This window comes from Camelus ferus, chromosome 1 (assembly GCF_009834535.1).
Source record: "Camelus ferus isolate YT-003-E chromosome 1, BCGSAC_Cfer_1.0, whole genome shotgun sequence".
Taxonomy (NCBI): Eukaryota; Metazoa; Chordata; class Mammalia; order Artiodactyla; family Camelidae; genus Camelus; species Camelus ferus.
This window is the reverse complement of record NC_045696.1, coordinates 41178375-41197631: the sequence shown is the minus strand read 5'-3', so window position 1 is coordinate 41197631 and position 19257 is coordinate 41178375. Positions and strand designations below refer to the sequence as shown.

General features: G+C 36.4%; 1 protein-coding gene across 4 annotated transcripts in view; it reads right to left on the bottom strand.

Moving 5' to 3' along the window:
• TFG (trafficking from ER to golgi regulator) overlaps positions 1-19022 on the bottom strand; it is a 31269-nt gene extending 12247 nt beyond the window's left edge. The window contains exons 1-5 of one of the 4 annotated variants that reach the window (XM_032477899.1): positions 18799-19022; positions 14165-14394; positions 11177-11260; positions 5790-5936; positions 2190-2345 (exon numbers count right to left, since the gene is read on the bottom strand). In XM_032477899.1, coding sequence (XP_032333790.1) covers positions 2190-2345; positions 5790-5936; positions 11177-11260; positions 14165-14348 — 571 coding nt within the window. In that variant the 5' untranslated portion in view covers positions 14349-14394; positions 18799-19022. The remainder of the gene's footprint in view (positions 1-2189; positions 2346-5789; positions 5937-11176; positions 11261-14164; positions 14395-18798) is intronic. The other 3 variants (XM_032477911.1, XM_032477905.1, XM_032477897.1) reach the window with 3 other exon arrangements.
• Between the last annotated feature and the right edge of the window lie 235 nt (positions 19023-19257).

The window sequence follows — 19257 nt, the reverse complement described above, 5'->3', positions numbered from 1 at the left end:
TTCTCCTTTCTCCTTGTATGTAAGTTATTAGTTAATGTTGCTCATCCTGTGTTTTTAACACTTCATCCCTCCACTCCATGTCCACAATCACTCTTGCAGCCAAGCTTTTCCACCATATCCAACCTGAATAAGTAAAAAGTATCCTGGAATTTTCTATGTGTACAGCTTTTCTTACTTCAATGCAACATACAAAGCTACCAGAAAAACGGCCTTCAAATAAAACGTCAATATTATTCATATTAGTCTGGTCTATACTATATTCTAACCAAATTTTTAAGCCTGACCTCATACATAACTCTTCACTCCTCCATCTGGCATATCTTGACATCTTAAATATTAAGAAGCTTTAATATTAACTCATATTTCAGTTGCTCTAAAAATGTGTTTTTCAGATGTAACACTTGCCTGATGTCTTCTTTTGCCAAGAACATACATTAGATACAAGTATTTGTCTTTTTCAGAATTTTACATAACTCTCCTTAATAAATAACCCCATAAAAGTCTCAAAGAAAAAGAAAATTAACAGATAAAACCCTATCTTTCCAGTTACTGATAATGGCAAAGTAAACTACTTGTGGAAGGGTTTAACTCCCAAATAGAAGAAAACAGTTATTTGAAATTACTGGAAGTCAGTGTTGGCAGAAACCAGACAAGAGTTCACCCCAATCGAATTACAACGGTAAGAACTTGCAAACCCTGATCTCTGCAGTTCCAACAGCAGAGAGCCACAGGGTTAACTTCACAGCTGGCCAACCAACTAGAAATTTGAGGTGAAAATTCTTAAGAGTAAAAGAGCTACTTGAAGGAATGAGACCTGAAATCTGAATATATGCTCAGCCTAAAATCCCCAACTGGCCATGGAGTTAGGAAAGGGGAGAGTAACCTCCAACAGAAAAGAGAACAAAAAATAAAACAAAATAAAAATAGCACCTAGAGCTGAAGGGACTGAGCAGAGATATCAGCTGCTATCAGCTGCTGTACCCCATGGGGAGAAAGAAGGGGTAGTCTGAGTGAATACAAGTTAACTCCCTGCTAGAGCAACAATAACAAAAAATCCTCACAAGAACCTAAAAGAATCCCAAGTCATCACTGCTGAAATAGCTCAGCTGGAAGACTGTTAGACTGAAGAATCCCAAGTTCCTACAATATCTGAACCACAAAGTACAGTTTTCAATCAAACACTATCAGATAAGCAAAGAAAGAAGAAAATGTGATCCATACTCAAGGGAAGAAGGCAGGCAAAGGAGACAGGCATCAAACAGGCCCAGATGTCAGATGCAGCAAACGTTTCAAAGCAGCTTTATAAATACCTTTAAAGAATTAAACAAAAGTACCTTAAAGTGAAGTAAAAGGGAAATACAATCTTAATAAATGAAAAGGTAAGGAATCTCAACAGAAAAAAAAAATTAACTACAAAAAGAACCAAATGGAAATTCTTGAGCTGAAGCACAAAAATTGAGGTCAAGAAGTCACTAGGAAGGTTCAAAAGCAGGCTTGGAAATGGAAGGAAAAAAATCAGTGAACTTCAAGTGAATTCAATAAAAATCATTCAGTCTAAAAAAGAGAGAAATGAGTGAAGAAAATGAACCTCAGAGACCTATGGGACAATATTAAGCTGTCCAATGTATGTGTAATAGGAATCCCAAAAGAGAGAAAGCAGGAAAAATGCTGAAGAAATGATGGCCAAAAAATAAAAAAGCAGCACAGTACAGATACTATTTTAAGGTTAAAAATACTCATATAAAAGGACTTTCTACACAAACAATTTAACCAGAAATCTACATTTAAATTTCCCTAATTTAAGATCAGAAGAGAGAAAAAGACATCAAATATAATTTAAATCCTGCAACAAATCTGAAATAAGATTATAAAATGGTTCAGATTTAAAAAATAATAAACCCTCTGAATTTTACTTTCAATAAAATTTACCTGAACCAAACAGAAGTTATTCTTTAAAGGAAAGAGTTCTATTGATTGGGAGAGGGCATGAGAAGGCTATCCAGGGTGCCAGGAATCAACTACATCTTGATCTAGTTGGTGTTTTACACATGTAAACGCTTACTGAGCTGAACCCTTAAGATTTGTGCACTTCACCATATCCAAGTTTTCTTCTATGAAAGAAGAAAAAAAGGAAAGGGAGAGAAGGAAGGAGAGAGGGAATAAAGGATGGGAGGAAGGAACTAACTTACCTGAAACCTGATCATCTGTTAAGCCAAACGCTGACATGACATTTTTATTGATTTCATCTTGGTTTTTTAAAGGATCAAAAGCTGCCATAACCTGAGTAGACTGTTTTCCAGAAGAGTCAGAAGCAGCAGGCTTTTCTTCCCTACCATCCACAGTATCTATAAAAGGAATAAGCAAAAACTTGTTTCCATTTTATCTATACTGAGTAAGGCCTAAAAAAATACTGATAGGAAAATATGTATGTGCAAATAGTCTGGAATGTTCAGTATCCCCAAATAGAGGATTATAGATAATTTTATCTTTCTCTTTACACATTTTTATATTTTTGTTTTTTAAATCAGGGGAGAAAGGGTCAAAACAAAATGCAAGATAGATAAAATTTTTTGAAAAAGCTGTTATTTATGTCCTTCCCTAAGAATTATCAGATGAGGAAAAAAAAATAAGAGCTCCTTAACAAACAGAAAGAAACATTTTGCCCTTTTTTGGGGAGTCCTATGTTATATATCCTAGTATCAGATACATACTATGCACTAAAGCTTTATTTTGTAAAATGATAAGCTTAACTAAAGTTATGATATTGATTTTTATGTTTTATTTCTACTTGCCTATGGTTCATTATTAAAGTACATGGAAATCTAATGCCATCACTAATTTGCTATGTCTTCCTTTAAAATACTTATTAAGTTACTTTTTAAAATCTTTACAGATGAAAAATATGCGTCTGGGATTTGCTGAAAATAATACGATAAGGGTGGAGATGTATGGGAGTATAGATGACATGATACCATGAGTTGATTAACTGCTGAAGTTGGGTGTGGGTTCATGGGATTCATTTTGGTATTATGCCTACTTCTGTATATTTTTTAATTTTCCCATGACAAAATATTTTGAAAAACAGAATTTTAAGCATATGAGCAAGGAAAATTTAAAACCATGCTTTCCTCCTAAGGATGCTAAGGTACTAAACAGGCATTTATACTACTGCCTAGTGAAAGAAAAGGGGTTCAAGAATAACCTACATTTTACAAATAAGAACTTAAGAACTTAGGATACAAAAAAAGATATTAAAAATGAAACAAAATAAACAAGTAAACAAGAAGAATACTGCTAACCATTTACTCAAATAACAATTAATCAATTCTTCTCTTTTACCAACCGAGTAAACGAACATCAGTTATTAGACTAACTCTGTGGCCAAGACAAAATTTATCTTGTGAAAAAGTCTAAGTAATAAGTGGAATATAAGCACACAATGGCTTGCAGCCCTCATTTATTCCTATCATTCCTCAATTACATTAATATTTCCAAAATTTCTGGAAGGAAACTGCTCTGAGTACTCCTTTAAAATAAGTCTGCCAGTCATCCATCTTCCTCACCAATTTCCTTCCACTTAATTCCAAGGCTATATCCCAAGAGCATATCACACCAATCTCACGATTATTTCCCCTCCCACTGCTACCTTCCACTACCTATGCATCCTTCCACTTACTGCAAAATAAATCCATCAGGAAACAAAATACATGTCCACTAGCCCGCTGGTTGCTCCTGTAGCTAATGCAGAACAAATGTAACAGGTCAATTCGGTATTTAGGGTAGTGTACACATCATTTGCTTCACAGAGAAAGCAACTGTCTAAGAACCATTACAGAGGTAGAGCGCTGAAAAACACAGGTAGCCACATGTTTCTGGATGAGGACAAGCAACATGGTTCTAAAGAGTACTGACAGCTGATTGGTAGTTTTGTTTTGTGAACTAGACTGTCAGTTTCTGATGTAGCTTTTGGGGGGCTTATTTTATACTTTTTTTTTCTTGAGAAGAGTATTAAATTAGAGTATCTTCTAAGAGCTTAGAAGCTTAGGAAGTTTCATTAAAGGTAGGTGGTCAAGTGGTAAGGGATTTACTAAGTACAGGGGAGGAAACAAAAAACAAGTTACAACCATCTATAAAAATAAATCCAGTATTATTCAGTTCATTAGATGATTCAGATAGCATACAATGACTAAAAGGATGGCCACATAAAGAAACAATATGTGATATAATTTCCAAGAGGCAGAGAAGAAATCAACTATAACATCTTTATATTAACATAGGTGAGAGGCTAAATAAAACATATGAACACATGGAAATAAACTCATAAAAGCAGTATGTGGCAAGAAATAAGTGAACAAAAAGGTTTCACCAAAGCCAAAAAGCTTATAAATCTATTCCTTAGAGCAGGACATAGGTTATTGTAAGTCATTTCTGCACAGTACTGGCACTGCTTGTTGAATTTTGATCTAGATTTTATAAACAGATGCTTAAACCCCATGAAATTACATGCATGCATATATATATATATTTGTTGTATCAGCATCTATAATTTCTTCTAGAAAAATGTTCTGAAGTTTTTTTTTCAGATTCCTTGACTTTAAATTGGAAAGAAAAGGCAATTTGCTTTGACCTGAAATATAAAAGGTTTCACTATAAAGAAGACAGGAAGATCTCATTTTAGTATTTCAGCAAATTTCCAATATGTTCTGAAATCAAGAGGTGGAACTAGAAATTACTAATCCATCAATAAATACTTATCAAGCATCTACCCGTAACAAAATTCTACATGGCTGGAGGGAGAGGGAAATTATGGAAAATGTATCTTTATTTAACTTATAACTAAATTAAACAAAACTCCAAAATTTAAACAGAGCCAACAAATAAAATAATCTAAAGGCTGCAAGGGATTACACAATGCTACTTTTCACAAAATCATCTTCTTATATAAGCCCCTTATTTCCAGTCATCCAGATTCTATAAAATATTACTATTTCACAATATGGACAGTTTTAGGCATATAAATTTATGCATGTTTGCACAAAAACACAAAAACTGTAAGAAAAAAAGTTTATTTTTAATGTGCAACATCTAAGAATATTAAAAGTTGAAGAAAGCCAAGTTTTTTAAAATCTACTTTCAAGCCATTCTTAAATTTTAGTCTACATTTTATAATATATTTGGTCACAAAACTAATTTCAGTTCCAAATCTGTCAAGAAACCTTGCTTTATCTCATTATAAATAGTTCATGTCATCTATAAAATGGAAGACAATATACTTTCTTTGTATATTATGAACACTGCTTAAGATAAACTTTATAATACACCATGTGATTGTATCAATCTAAAATTACTTTTACTTGAAACTACTTTATATATCACATAAAATTCATGAAATGATTTCCATTCCTAAGGTTCCTTAACTATTACACTGAAAAAGGTTCACAAGTCAAAGGGGTTTGAAAACTGACCTATGTTGTAAACCCAGGTGTCTAAGACCAGTTGTAAGAGAATTACTCAGAGAGCACTTTACCAGTGGGATCCACGGGCCCTGCCCTCTAGTAGGTCTCTGATGAGATTCAGGAACTGGTATAATAAAACCTCCCAGTAATCCTGATGAACTTCCAGGTTTGGGAACACAGATAAGAATATTACCACAGAGGCATAAGTAGTAAGTAAGAAACGGTGACACTGGAGGTGCCATCCCACTCCTGCTGAAGAAGAGTTAAAAAAAAAAAAAAATCTGCAAAAAGATTTAAGAAGAATAAATCAGAATAAACGGATTCACACTCTACCATTTTCAGGAATGTTGGTGGACGGTCCTGGCTCTCCAGGCGGTTCCAAGCTATCCAATAAGCGATTCACTTTATTGCGAAGTTCTATCAGTTCTCGACGGAGGTATTTCACCTGACTTGATTCAAGGGGTCTTGGTTGGCCATTAACTGGAATAAAAGCATGAATTTTCTTAAAATTAGAAAATGTTCTTGAATAAGGAAAAAATACACAATAAAGAAAAATTAAAATAACTTCTTTAAAAAGTTTAACAAACTTAAACAAGATACCTACTGATTTCATTCAAATAACTTTTTAAGGGAAGGAGTCTTCATTGCTAATTATTTGCTTTTTGGAAAAAAGAAATATTCATCAGTCTTTATTGACACCAGATTATGACCCATAATGGTAGAAAAAAGGTATATTATTGGAAGAATTCAAATACAGTGAAATAAATTAAAATTACAGAAAGCTTTAAAATATTTTTAATAGAAATTATATACCTTCAAAAGCTCATTTTATTTCACATAATTCTTTTATAGTCTTGAAACAATACAAAAACACCTCATTAAAGGTACAATATGACTGTTAAGTCTGTTAGCCTTTTTGCCTACTTCTGACCCTAGAAGAAAAATTAGCTACCTAAAATAACTGACCTAAAAAGTAACCTATTAAAAAAAATTATGCAGAATTCACGAATCCACATCACCACTGTCCTTCAAAAGCAGGACATAAGCTACAAGGTCAGAGATTATTAAATAATCACTGGTGTTTTTTTTCAAACAAAGGCAGTATTACCCCTCATTTAATTATATTTTTTGTCCAAATGACTGTTAGCTGACTAAAAAAGAATCCTTCATCCAGCAACAGACTGTCACCATTGAGATTAATTCAAAAAAAAAAAAAGACACAAGGCTCTGAATGCAAACTTCAAGATATGAGTTCAAAAATTAAATTAAACTAAAATGTTTTATGAATTGTCAGTACAGCTATATACAAATTCCTAAGATTCCAAATTAGAAAAGGAAATCTATTTGAAAATAAAGATTCAGGAATATTCTTTGTAAAAGATGGGTTTTTTGGTTTTTGGCTTTTTGTTTGTTTTTTATTGAGGTATAATCAGTTTACAATGTTGTGTCAATTTCTGGTGTACAGTACAATGCTTCAGTCATACATGAATACATATATATTCATTTTCATATTCTTTTTCACTGTAAGCTACAAGATATTGAATATATTTCCCTGTGCAATACAGTATAAACTTGTCTATCCATTCCATACTGTAAAAAGATGTTTTAAACATCAAACAACCAATATAAGCTTTTAGAAGACAATCCACCAGGATTTTTCATACTCCCTATATAGTTATGAGGAAGTTCAATATAATCTACCTGTATCAATTAATTATTGGCTTTTACTGGGTACTATTGTTTTTATCTAACACCTGAGAAGGAGAAAGGCAGCTCCTGATAGCTAGGAACTGGCCTAGTACTGTAAGACTGGGCTTCAGTGTTGCTAGAAGCTGGCACTCACAGGTAGGTTATGGTGTTCTCTTGCTGAACATGAACAATTTCAAAGAACACCAACAGTATATCAACTATACGTCAATTTAAAAAAATAAAAAACAAAGAACACCAACAATCAGAGATCACTCTGGGACTGTGATAGCTCCAGACAAAAAAGAAAGCTAGTCCTTAACCATGTGAGAACTTAGACAAAACCAAGGACACTGAACAAACCACAAAAATGACCAAACATCCCTGGCTAATATGAATGATTTCTGCTGTTTTACCAATTGCAGCTTTAACTTCAATTCACTCCCACCTTCTGGACAAGATTTAGTCAGATAATCATAGACCACTTCCACTTCCAGACAGCATCCAATCTGGAGCAAAGCCCCACTCCCTTGAACCTTATCTAGAATTACCTAACACAAGCCCAAGCCCTAAGAAAATTCCTTTTTAACTCATTTTTTTTTACTGAGATATCCCACTGTTCTCCATGGTGTTCATTCTCCCTCATTGCAATATATCAAAGTTATGCCCCTTTTCATTCCTAATATCACTTACTTGTGCCTTCTTTTTAAAGTAATCTTAATAGAGGTTTGGTAGCTGTATCTTTTCAAAATTGCTGATCCTATCAATGCCCCAACTTCTGGTTCATTTCTGTTCTTTATTATTTTCTTCCAAGTTACCTGGACTTACTCTGTTCCTTTTGTATTTCGCTTTAGCATACTCTAAAAACTCTGTCATGTGAACTAGTCATTATTTCTAATTCTCATTATGACTTCTTCTTTGATTTGTTATCTAATAGCACATTTTTATCTACAAAACCACGGGAGTTTGGGTTATCTTTTTTGTCCAATGGTTTCTAATGAGACCAGAGTGTAAGATCTCTAGGGTATTCCTTCTCTGATATTTATTGAGACTCATTGGAAAACCTAGTGCATGGTCAACATTTATAAATGTCCATATGCACTAAAGAAAAACTGAATCCCTTCCTGATTGCTAGATGCACAAGATCAAGCCTATACCTGATTTGTTCAAATTTTCTCTATCCTTACTTATTTTGAGCCTGCCTTATCAATCAGTTTCGGAAAGAAGAGTATTAAAAGCTCTCCAATGATTATGAATTTTCCCTTTTTCTATCAATTTTTTCTTGAGGAAAAAATCTAAGGCTATGATGCAGAAGTACTCATAAATGTTTATCTTCCCAGGAAATTATTTTTTATCATGAAGTGACTATTACTAATAAAACTTTCACTTAAGAGTCTGTATTACTGACTAGCTTTGAGTTTGTCTAGTATACAAACTTTTCTAGCGCTTTACTTTGAAACCTTGCATAATAAACTTTTAGAATGTCTCATAATCAGTATGTAACAAGACTGTTTACCTCCAATAAAAGCCTGTCTTTTAACTTGTATATTTAGTCTGTTTACATGTACTACAGTTAATATTTTGTGCTTTCTATTTATCAAGCTTCCTCTCTGCTTCTTTTCCTCCCTCCTCACCACCTAGTGAACCATGTCAGTACCCTGTTTCCTTCTTTCCCCTTTATAGGCTATTTCTAGTCTTTTGATAATCACTCTTACATTTTAGACAAACTTCAATTTAAAAAATCTACAGTTAATTACTATCCTCCTCCAAACAATCCAGGTCTTTAAAAGATTTTAATTCCTACCATCCTCTCCTATCTTACATGTAATTATTGCTCAGTAATTTTGTCTCATCTTATTTTTATATTCCTAAAACTATTATTTTTTAAAAATCAGTGTTTATTTAAATTTACACACATTAACCAGTTTATTCGCTCAATTTCTTGCATCTTTCAACATTCTTCTGGACTTAATTTCCTTCTTGCTGATAAACTACTTTAAAAACTTCTTTTAACAAGGGTCCACGAGTAGTAAATTCTCAGTCTGTTTGAAAATGTTTTTAGTTCCCCTTTTCCTTAAGTTTAACACTACAGAATGTTACTTTTCTACCTATTTCTTTTCTCAACAGTTGAAGATGTTTTTCTACTGTCTTCTAGCTTCTAATTATTACGAAGAAGTCCACAACAGTCTAATTGCTCTGTAGGTGATCAGTCTTATTCGCTGAGGCTACTTTTAAGATTATCTCTTTGTCTTATATATTCTCCAGCTTCGTGACAATGTATCCAGTGGAGATTTATTTTTTCTTATCCTGACCAGAACTCACTGTGCCTCCTGAAACTGATGGTTTACATCTTTTATATAATTCCAAAAAATTCTTTAGCCATTACTTCCTCAAATATTTCCTTTACCCTATTCTCTTTTTTTAAAGGCTTAAAGGAAACATTCTGGGCTTTCTCATTCTCAAATTCTCTCTCTCTGTATTTCTGTGCTCTCTTCTGTAACTTCTTCAGACTACCTTCCAGTTTAGTAATGCCCTCTGCAGCTGTGACTCATCTGCTGTTCTACCTCTCCACTTAGTATTTAATTTCAATAACTGTAGTTTTCATTGCCAAAAGTTACCTTAAGTTCTTTTTAATCTGTTTAATTTTTTCATAGTGCCTTATTCTTATATTCTTATTTCTTCTTTTATGTCTAATTACTTTTAACACATTTTATAGATCATCACTTTCAATGACTGAAGTTCTTAGAAATCTAATCCTACTATTTAGTTGTTTCCAGTTCTGAACTCTAAATTCATCAATAGGATTTTATCTATGAGAAGCCTATCAACCTGGACTGAGAAATATACCCCAGAGATTTTTTGCCTTTGTTTCTTTTAATTTTTTTATGGTAGTATCTGGGCTTGGGAGTTTCCAAACTGTGCAGATAGTTTAAGTTTAAACCCAACCCACCTAAGGACCATGGTTATGAATCCTCAAGGGAGCCTTTGTAAACCCCTGACAGCCTAGGGCATATGAGTTTTCTTTGTCAATTCCTTGACCTTCCTGTATCAATGCAGAGGTATCTGTCTTCCATGATACTCTTTTTTGAGATCATAGCCAATGAGGGTCTAGGACTTACGGCCTACACCACATAGTCATAAATGACAAGTCCTTACATTATATAGACCAAAACCTTCACCATCACCACCAAAAGCATCCCAACTCTCAGGCCCTGGTTTTTACTGACCTTTTTTTTAGTTCCTGACGTTTTCCTTACTCTCCTGAGCAAGCTCAGGTACATAATTCAAAAAATATATTTGAAATAGTTTATCTAGCATGTCCTCAGTGTTTCTGGAAGGAAGGTTTTCAGTTTATCTAATCCACCTGATAGCTGGCCAATGGTGTTAATTATTTTAGATTCAATATTGTAAAAAGATAGTTTTTATTTTTAAAAAAACATTTACCAGTTTTTTTAATTAGCATTTTAAAATGATTCATATTCACCATTCCCAGATGGAGATGAAATACATACAAATTAAATCAATTGGCCATGATCACACTTCATGGAACTGTGTCACATAATTTTTTTCAAATGCTAGCCAAAATAACCACAAAAAGGGGCCATATTTTATTTTTCACATAATCATGCTACCACTTTACAATCATTTCTGTCTTGTCCCTTAAGAGTTCTGCCTTGCAAATCTGTCAAGATCTATAACAAAACAATATCTAAAAGATTAAAATGAGTCATATGTGTATTTCTTTTATCAGAACTCTATAATCTTTAAGTGCTCCTTGAAAAATAATGTGTAAAATGCATCAGGCCTGTATGTGAAACTATGAGAATAACTAAAAGCACACTACATCATAAAAGATAATTATATAGTCTTAGAGAATTAAACTTAATAAAGGTAGTTTTAACCCTGCAGTTCTGATACAGCTGAAAAAGTTATCACTTAATTCTGAGGCTTTAAAAGAAAAAAGATGAAAAGTTTTTAATAAAAATACAATGAATAAAATAGTAAATTTATTAGATAGGAAGTTTCCCACTTACCAAATAATGTCAGTTTCAGTATCCTACTACACTGAATTGCAAAGGAAAGGTCAGAACTATCAAAAATTGTTATAAGATCTCCATCTGAAATTTGAAAAAAAAAATTTCAGACTTGCATCAGTAGTAAACTAGGATATATGTTCAATTAAAATACAAAACGTAGATCACAGTGCATAACAAATACCTGAAACAAACATCAAAGGATCTAGGAAAGACATATTTGCTTAAAAAGATACTAAAATCAATTTTGCCTATTACTTTTACAGCAAAGTACTTATCATATCTTCATAAGAAGAACCAAAACATAGCTAAGATTTATGCAATTAAGAAATCTACTAGTCACCAGGAGATTACAGTTTAGACTGAAGTATTTTCCATTCTGAAAATTTTAAATATATTTATCAGAAAGCAAAGTAATAATGATTCTTAAGGTTCACATTTTAATTCTAAATACAGTAAAACATCACTGACACAAATGGAAGAAAACCATATAAAGCAGTGACTAAAAAGGTTGCAAAACAAATTTTTGCAGAATTGCCCTAATAAGTGGGTAGACTCTTTCAGGTCCCTGACCATTTTAATACTAAAATGAAAACTACCAATTCCTCCCAGAAAAAAACATTAATCTACACAAGACTGTGAAATCTCCTAGATCCCAAGGATAAAGAATACTATAATTAGCATATCAAATGCCTGTTCAAAAGCTTTCAAAGGGCTAGGAAAAAAACTGCTAGAGAGAGAAAGAACAGAAAAACAGCAACAACATAGAGCTGGTCAGGGGCTTCTGCGAGGTACCTTCACAGACACAGCTGAGGGTGGAGGGTGGAGTTTGGTCCTGGGGAGGCTGAGAGGATGCCCCGAAAATGCTCAGCTACATCAATTTTAACACTGATTAAGCAGACTGATTTTGGATAAAGATGGCAATGAAAGCCGTAACTGAGGATTTTATTATTGTTTTTAGCTTTTTATAACCAGACCCATTTCTTGTAACAAACTTATTTTCAACTTCAGGGATTCTACTCATAAGCATATTTTTAAGAAAATTAAGTAAATATGCAAAAGAGGGAAATTTTTTGTAACTGTCTTTTTCTTTTCTGAATTCCACAACAGAAATAGATTATCTCTGATGGCAAGAACTTATACCTAAGCCAGCCCTCTACCCTAGTGCCCAACAGTTTATGGAACACAAATCTGTACAATTCAAAACTCTTAAAAACATGATGAAAAACAAATTCAGCACAGGAACTAGATGTGGAAGACAAAGTTTCAACAATGAGGATACCATAAGCTAGGGGTCACAAGCTGCAACCAATCGGCAGTGGACAAATCCCTGTTTATAGGACTTCAAACTAAGAATGGTTTTTATATTTTTAAAAGGTTCTAAAGAAAAGATGAGACAGAAACCTTATGTGACCCACAATACTACAATATTTATTTTCTGATCTTTTAAAGAGCAAGTTTGCTGACCCTTGCCCTAAACACAAATACAAGAGTTAAGAGAAAGCCAGTAAAACAGTGAGGTCAGTTTAAGATATGCCAAGTTTTAGCTAAGAGCAAATAATCTTCGGTAAAACAGAAACAGTTAAATTTTGAGTTGTAAAGTCAGGGAGGAAGAAAACGATCAAATTAAGGCACACGTCAGGAAGTCAAAGACTGAAGTCAATGTTTCGTAAGTAGATGAAGGTTACTAGGGAAGAAAACAGGGAGAAAATCACTCTCCTTTTTTGTTCCTTAACATGGTGACCCTCAAAAATTAGTTTTGGGTAACATTAGATCATACATTACAAAAAAGAAAGTACACTTGTAGCTAAATGATTGGCTTAGCTGATTATCAATTTATACTCCCCTTCCACAGTGTAAGTTGTTGGAAAGTGCCTGTCCAACCAGGGATATTTCCCAACCCACTGACACCTCAGCACAGCTATGTGACTGGGGTCTGGCCAATGTGATATGAGCAGAAATGACAGACACCATCTCAAGGCCCGGAGAGTACAATCTCCCATGTGATCCTCTACACTCTGTCTTCATCCATCTGCTTGCCGAACGTCAATGCTCAAGGTGAGCTTGTAAGCCATGCATTGAAGATATCAGAGCTTCTGTCAACCTAGGTCCCTGAATAATCTCTTGAGTGTTAAACCACTGAGATTTTAAGATTTCTGTTGTAACAGCTGTCATTACTTCAAGCCAATACACATAGAGAGACAGAGAAGAAGCTATTAGTGATAAGAAAACTGAGACAGCACAGTGTCAGAGATATTAAGGGATAAGAGTATTTTAAAAAGGATGGTGTGGGTAGCAGTGCTAAGTACTGAGATCAAGGTGAAATAAACTAGAAATAAATTCAGTGGTAAGAAAAAAACTGGTAACTGCCCAAAGCATAATTTCAGGAGAGATATTAACAAAGACAGGTTTAAAGAAAAAGAAATAAAGATAGTCTACTACTATAATTTCACTGTCTCTCTGATGAAACATTTGCCATGTAGAATCCACCTCCATAAAAATAGTTTTGTAGTCACACGTGTCTGGGAACACTGCATAAACTGACAATGTACATCAGCATACTATACATGCTCTGAAAATTCCTGCAATAAAGAAATACACTTGTCTTTTTGTAAACCAGCTTTCCCATACTAAGCTGACCGTGAAATCCTTCCTCATTCAATACCTACTAATATCCCTTTCACTTTGGGAAATATGAGTGAAAGTTTGGTTTTCAAAGCAAACAGGAAACCAGAATTGCACAAGTCATAGAGAAAAAAAGTGGCTTCTAAAAGTATGTAGAAAGTGTCCTATCATTTAAAACCTCCTTCTAATAATAAATCACTTAGCTATTTTTAACGTATTAAAGATGTAACTAACTACATGAACATCCATTAAATAAAAGAAAGTGGCATTCAACTACCAGAATTTTTATTCTGAGTTCAATAAAAAATGGGCAAAAGAACACATATGATACTTAGATTTTAAAAATTAACTTTACATTCTTACCTTCATCTTTATACTTTATTGTAACTTCATCATTACTCAGCAGTTTTCCTCTGAAGACTCGCTGCATCATTAGCACTAATTCATCATAAGTAATATCTTCATTATGAATGGGAATTCGTCGAATATCCTCTCCAAGCTGAGCTTTGATGATTAGCTTCCCACTCAGATCCAATTGTCCATTCATGGTGGACTCCAGGATGCTCTGTATGTATTATAACTCTAGAGAAAGACTGATAAAATGGTTTTGATGATTAAATAGCCATAAAACATATTTTAAAAGTTGTAAAGCAAAGGTACTGTTAGAATCTAAGAAATTCTGGCCTTCAAAGGAGATCCACTCTTCTAGTGTTAACATATTCATGTTAAAATGGTCTGGAGGTAACTTTATTATGTGCATAAGAAAGTAAATTTCATTATTTTATGCATATTATTATTTTACCTACACATTTAACTGCTAATCTAATTTACATTTCTAATTTCACATGTCTAGAACAAACTCCTGATCATCTCCTCAAAATCTGCGTCTCCTGTAGTCTTCTCTGTTAGTGACAGTTCCTTCCAAGCTGTTCAAGATTAAAAAAAACTTAGTTCCTCTCTTTTCCTGAGGCCTTAATCCATCAAATTACCAACAAATCTAGTTGCCACAACCATTAAAGTATCTCTAGAATCCAGTTATTTTAGTACCTTCACCTCTATCAACTTAATCCAAGCCACATCACCTTTAGTGGATTACTGCAAAAGACACCTGACAGGTCTGTCTGCTTTTTACCTTTGTCTGCTATTAATCTGTTCTTAATATATCAGAGTCATCCCGTTAAATAAAATCTAGTATCACTACTTCAGAGTCTTCCAATAGAGTTCCATCTCACTCTTGGTAAAAGCTAGAACAAGGTCATGATCTGACCTCTGGCCCCTGGCCAAGTATTTAACCTCATTTACCACTGCTCTCCTTGGTTACCCTGCTACACTCAAACTTTACATCCTCCTCAACTCAATGCTTTGCACTTGAGGAGTCCATTGTCAGGACTCATGCTCCCTTTATCTCAAGCCCTTTCCACACCACTCACATGATTCAGATCACTGATCAAATGTTTATTTCTCAGAGGTTTTCCCTGACCATCTAACTTAAAATGGTGTCACTGTCACTTTTTTACCCTGCTTCAGTTTTCTGCAAAGCACTTATCACTACTAGACATGAAAAACCTACTAATTTTTTATTGTCTTTTCCACTAGAAAGTAGGGAAATAAATGGTTTCATTCACTGTATTTTCAGAGCCTAGAACAGTGCCTAACACATAGTTAATCATTCAATAATCGTTAAATGTAAGGGAGAAATAAATACTGGCTTCCAAACCCTATTAGCCTATATATATTAAATGCTAACCCTGAGAGAAAAGCACAAGTGTAACACTAAAATAGTCTCAAATTTTTCCTGCTAAAGTAAGAAAGACCTCATGAGTATTTTCTCTAATTTTTCTATTTTGGGAACTTGAGGACAAAGAACAAGTGAGTGATACCCTCCTGAGCTTTCTAATAAAACTGTCCACTACTGTTTCTGCATCTTCCACAAGGCACTCCTCCCCAGACCTGAGTGTGTGTGATTAGACTGCACACTTTAAGAATAAGACACAACATATGAAAGCTGAGTTGTCAAGTGTTTATTAACTTTTTACTGCAGTTTGGGAATCCATCCACCCCACACTGTCAATTAGCGTCACTTGTGTTACACAGTTGGAAGCGTGCTGCCATTGATTTGAATCATTTACTAAATTATCACAAACAAAAAAGAAAAAATGAAAAAAAGACAATGTGAGAGAACTAAATACTAACTTGCTACAGAATTTTCCCTTCTTGGGTTTTACTTTAATCTTATTTCATGTTATTTAGTGTGATTCTCCTGTAATAACTTTGTAATCCTAAAATTCAAAATAATGTCTGAGGTCTCCAGCAATTTAACTATTACAGTGTAACAACAGAGCATACACTTATGCTTAATTAATGTTAATATTTATTCTTCTCAAAGCCTATCTCTTCTTCCCAAGACCAAGATGTTCCTGAGTACATTATCTGTAACTACCGCGCATGTCCCTATCATCAAGTCTTTCCTCCTCCTGCCCCAAGCAAATGCTCTCAGATTATTTAAAGCACCCTACAATCTCGTACTGGCCACAGTCTGGTTTCAACACCGGCTTTTCTGCTGGTGGCTTTCTGTTTCCTCCTCTGAAATTTGTTATTTCATTAACATTGTATTTAGTTTTCATTAACTCTTCACATTTTGTGTGTGAGTATGTGTGTGTGTGAAAGCACCCTACCTGGCCCCCAACACATCAACGCTTTAAATACTTGAAGTTTTCATGAATCCTAATTCATTTCATGAATATTACACATAAATGCCCTAATATTCTTCATGTAAGTGCCCTATGTCCTTCCAATTAACTACTCCTCCTTATGTGAATGTCTCTAGATCCCCCTGCCATCCTCTGAACAAATTAATGAATGAATCTTTAATGCCCCATCTTAAAATGGGACACTAAACAATGAATCTCACACTCTGAGGTCAATTCAGAACAGTGGATTGTGTTCCACCATCTGGATGCTGAGCTGGTCTCAACATAAAATAAGAATACACTTAGTTTTTTTTACCTGACAATGGACTCCTCAAGAAGACCCTGATTAACTGAAACCTCCATACAACTCCTTCACCTTTCAGCTAAACAGTGCCTCTTCATTTGGGAAACCCTTGCTGAAAACCTATGTGCCAAGCTCTGAAGTATAATAATTCAGCAAGATGGTAAAGATTCCACCTTGCTTGCCTTGCAGCCTGAGAGGAATGAAGAACTTCAACAAATCAAGTTACCTTCTCTTACCTACCAGATGTGTAAACCAGCAGTAATATAGCTAAGGCCTGGGGATTAGCTTCAGCAGGACAGTGCTACCTATTCTTAGAAGCATTTAATAGTGCCGGCTATATAGTAAGTATTTAAAAGCTTGTTTCTGTTCCCTAACCAAAAAATGAATGCCAAATAAAGTTCTGATAAAGGGATTGAGAGAAGAAAGCTGAGAGAAGAAAGCTGAACTATCAGGTCAGTTCCTCAGTCAAAACTTCACACTGTAACTTCTCTACGTGGCTAGAAGTTGACTCCTACAACCGACATACTCCTAATTAAGACAAATTTCCAACACTGAATGTAATTGATAGTATATCTTTTTGATTGTGAGGGGATTGTCGCTTAGTTCCAATAGATCTGGAAACACGAGTCTCTTTTACTTTGTATCTGTCACGTTTCCCTGCAAATTCACGTATTGGTTGGTGTTTCCCATAGACTGTAAACTCCCTGCAGCCAGGAACCAGGGCTTCTTCCCTGAGGTTGACCCCAGTTGGTGCACTCATCTCCGCAAGGCACGTACACAAGTTTCACAAAAATAAGGGTACCACAAAATTTTCCCTTCCAGGGAATATCCCATCCCCACATTTTTTTATGTAACAGTAGAATCCAGGTCCTCTTTTTCTCTACTTCAGTCACAAGGCAGAAACTGGCATGAACTCTTTTTCTTCTTCCATCTTGTCCTTGCCTCATGCCCTCTGAAGTCCAGAAATGCCACAGCCACTAACTTATGAAACCTTCCAACAGGAACACTGTTCTCAGAATCAGAGAATAAAGTGACGTGGCCACAAAACACGTGGCCTCGTTTTATGACAAGGCCACAAAAAGCCTGCCTCTTGACCAGGATCTAGGTTCAGTGGCCAAACCTCCAGCCCCACTAACCCTGCGGTTAGGGCCCTGCCCAAATTCAGAGAGGCCTGCTTAGGAACCTCCAGGAAGTAGGAATTTCCTTTAAGAAATCCTAAGCAAAATCAACCCTTGAGTATTTCAAAGAATGCAAGGAGCCTCAAATCCTGTCTGACCAGAGGCAGTGTAGCAAGATGGTAAACATTCTCACCACCAGCTGTGACCTTAGGCAAATACTTCTCCAAGCTTCACTTTCATTATATGCAAAATGGGAATATCTAAATTTGAAGGATCCTTGTGATGATTAAACGAGACCACTTATCTCATTTGAGACGGCTGGCAAAGAAAACTCTTAAAAGTTAGTTGTCATCACCACTATCAAATCAGGTTGGGCTTCCAGACGACGTCTGGTTAGGCACTGACACAGCCAAGGAACAAGGCTTCTCCTAAATGACCCGAAACGACTTATTCCCATATGCGCCATTCTCCACCCTTCTCACCCTCCCAAGCCCCTCTGAGAGTTAGGCGCTCCACCACCCCAGGCCTTTGAAAGTCCCTCTCCCCTCCTTCGGGCAGTCCGACCCCTTGGAGACAGGCCGAATCGGCGCAAGCGCACCTGCTGGCCCAAACACCCCCTAGAGCACCCCCCACCACCCCAGGCCAGCTACGCTGCCACGGTGGCCAGCAGGCCACTCCTTCCCCTCCCCATCCTTGGCCTCCCCTCCCCCACGCGAGGCCCCGCCCGGCCTTCCTCCTCCTGGCCTCCAGCCCCTTCCCACGGCCCCTGGGACCCCCACCCGCCCGGCGCGAGCCGGCTAGAAACCAGGCCCTGCCAGCATTTCCACGTCTCCCGGCCCGCCTTGCCCGAGAGTTCGGCCGCGCCCCCATCTCCAGCGGCCATACCGGTTTGCTGAGACTGCCACTGCCGCCCCTGCGCGAGGCCGCCGCCGCTGGGCTCTGGGGCGTTGGGGGCAGGCTGCGGTCCCGGCCCACTCGACTGCCCTCCGGGGCCGCCGCACCTCGCTGGCAGGCTCGCGCGGGCCCCGGCCAATCGCACGGACCCACCAAGCCTAGCGAGAGCTCGGGCCCAGTACGTGGCAGGTGGGGAAAGAAGAGGGGCGGGAACAAGAAGAAAATCTGTCCTTTCGCTCCGCCTCACAGCAAGCAGGCCAACCCAAAACGCATGCGCAGCGGCGGGGAGAGCGGGAGGGCTGACGCCAGGGCCTGCAGGGGCTTGTATGCCTGCTTTCTCACTGGATGACAGTGTAGGAAGTGCGAGCCCCACGGACGCACGCATGCGCGGGGCGTGACCAGGCACTTCCGGTTTTCCCGAACGCTCGTTTCCCGTCTGTCCCCCGTGGG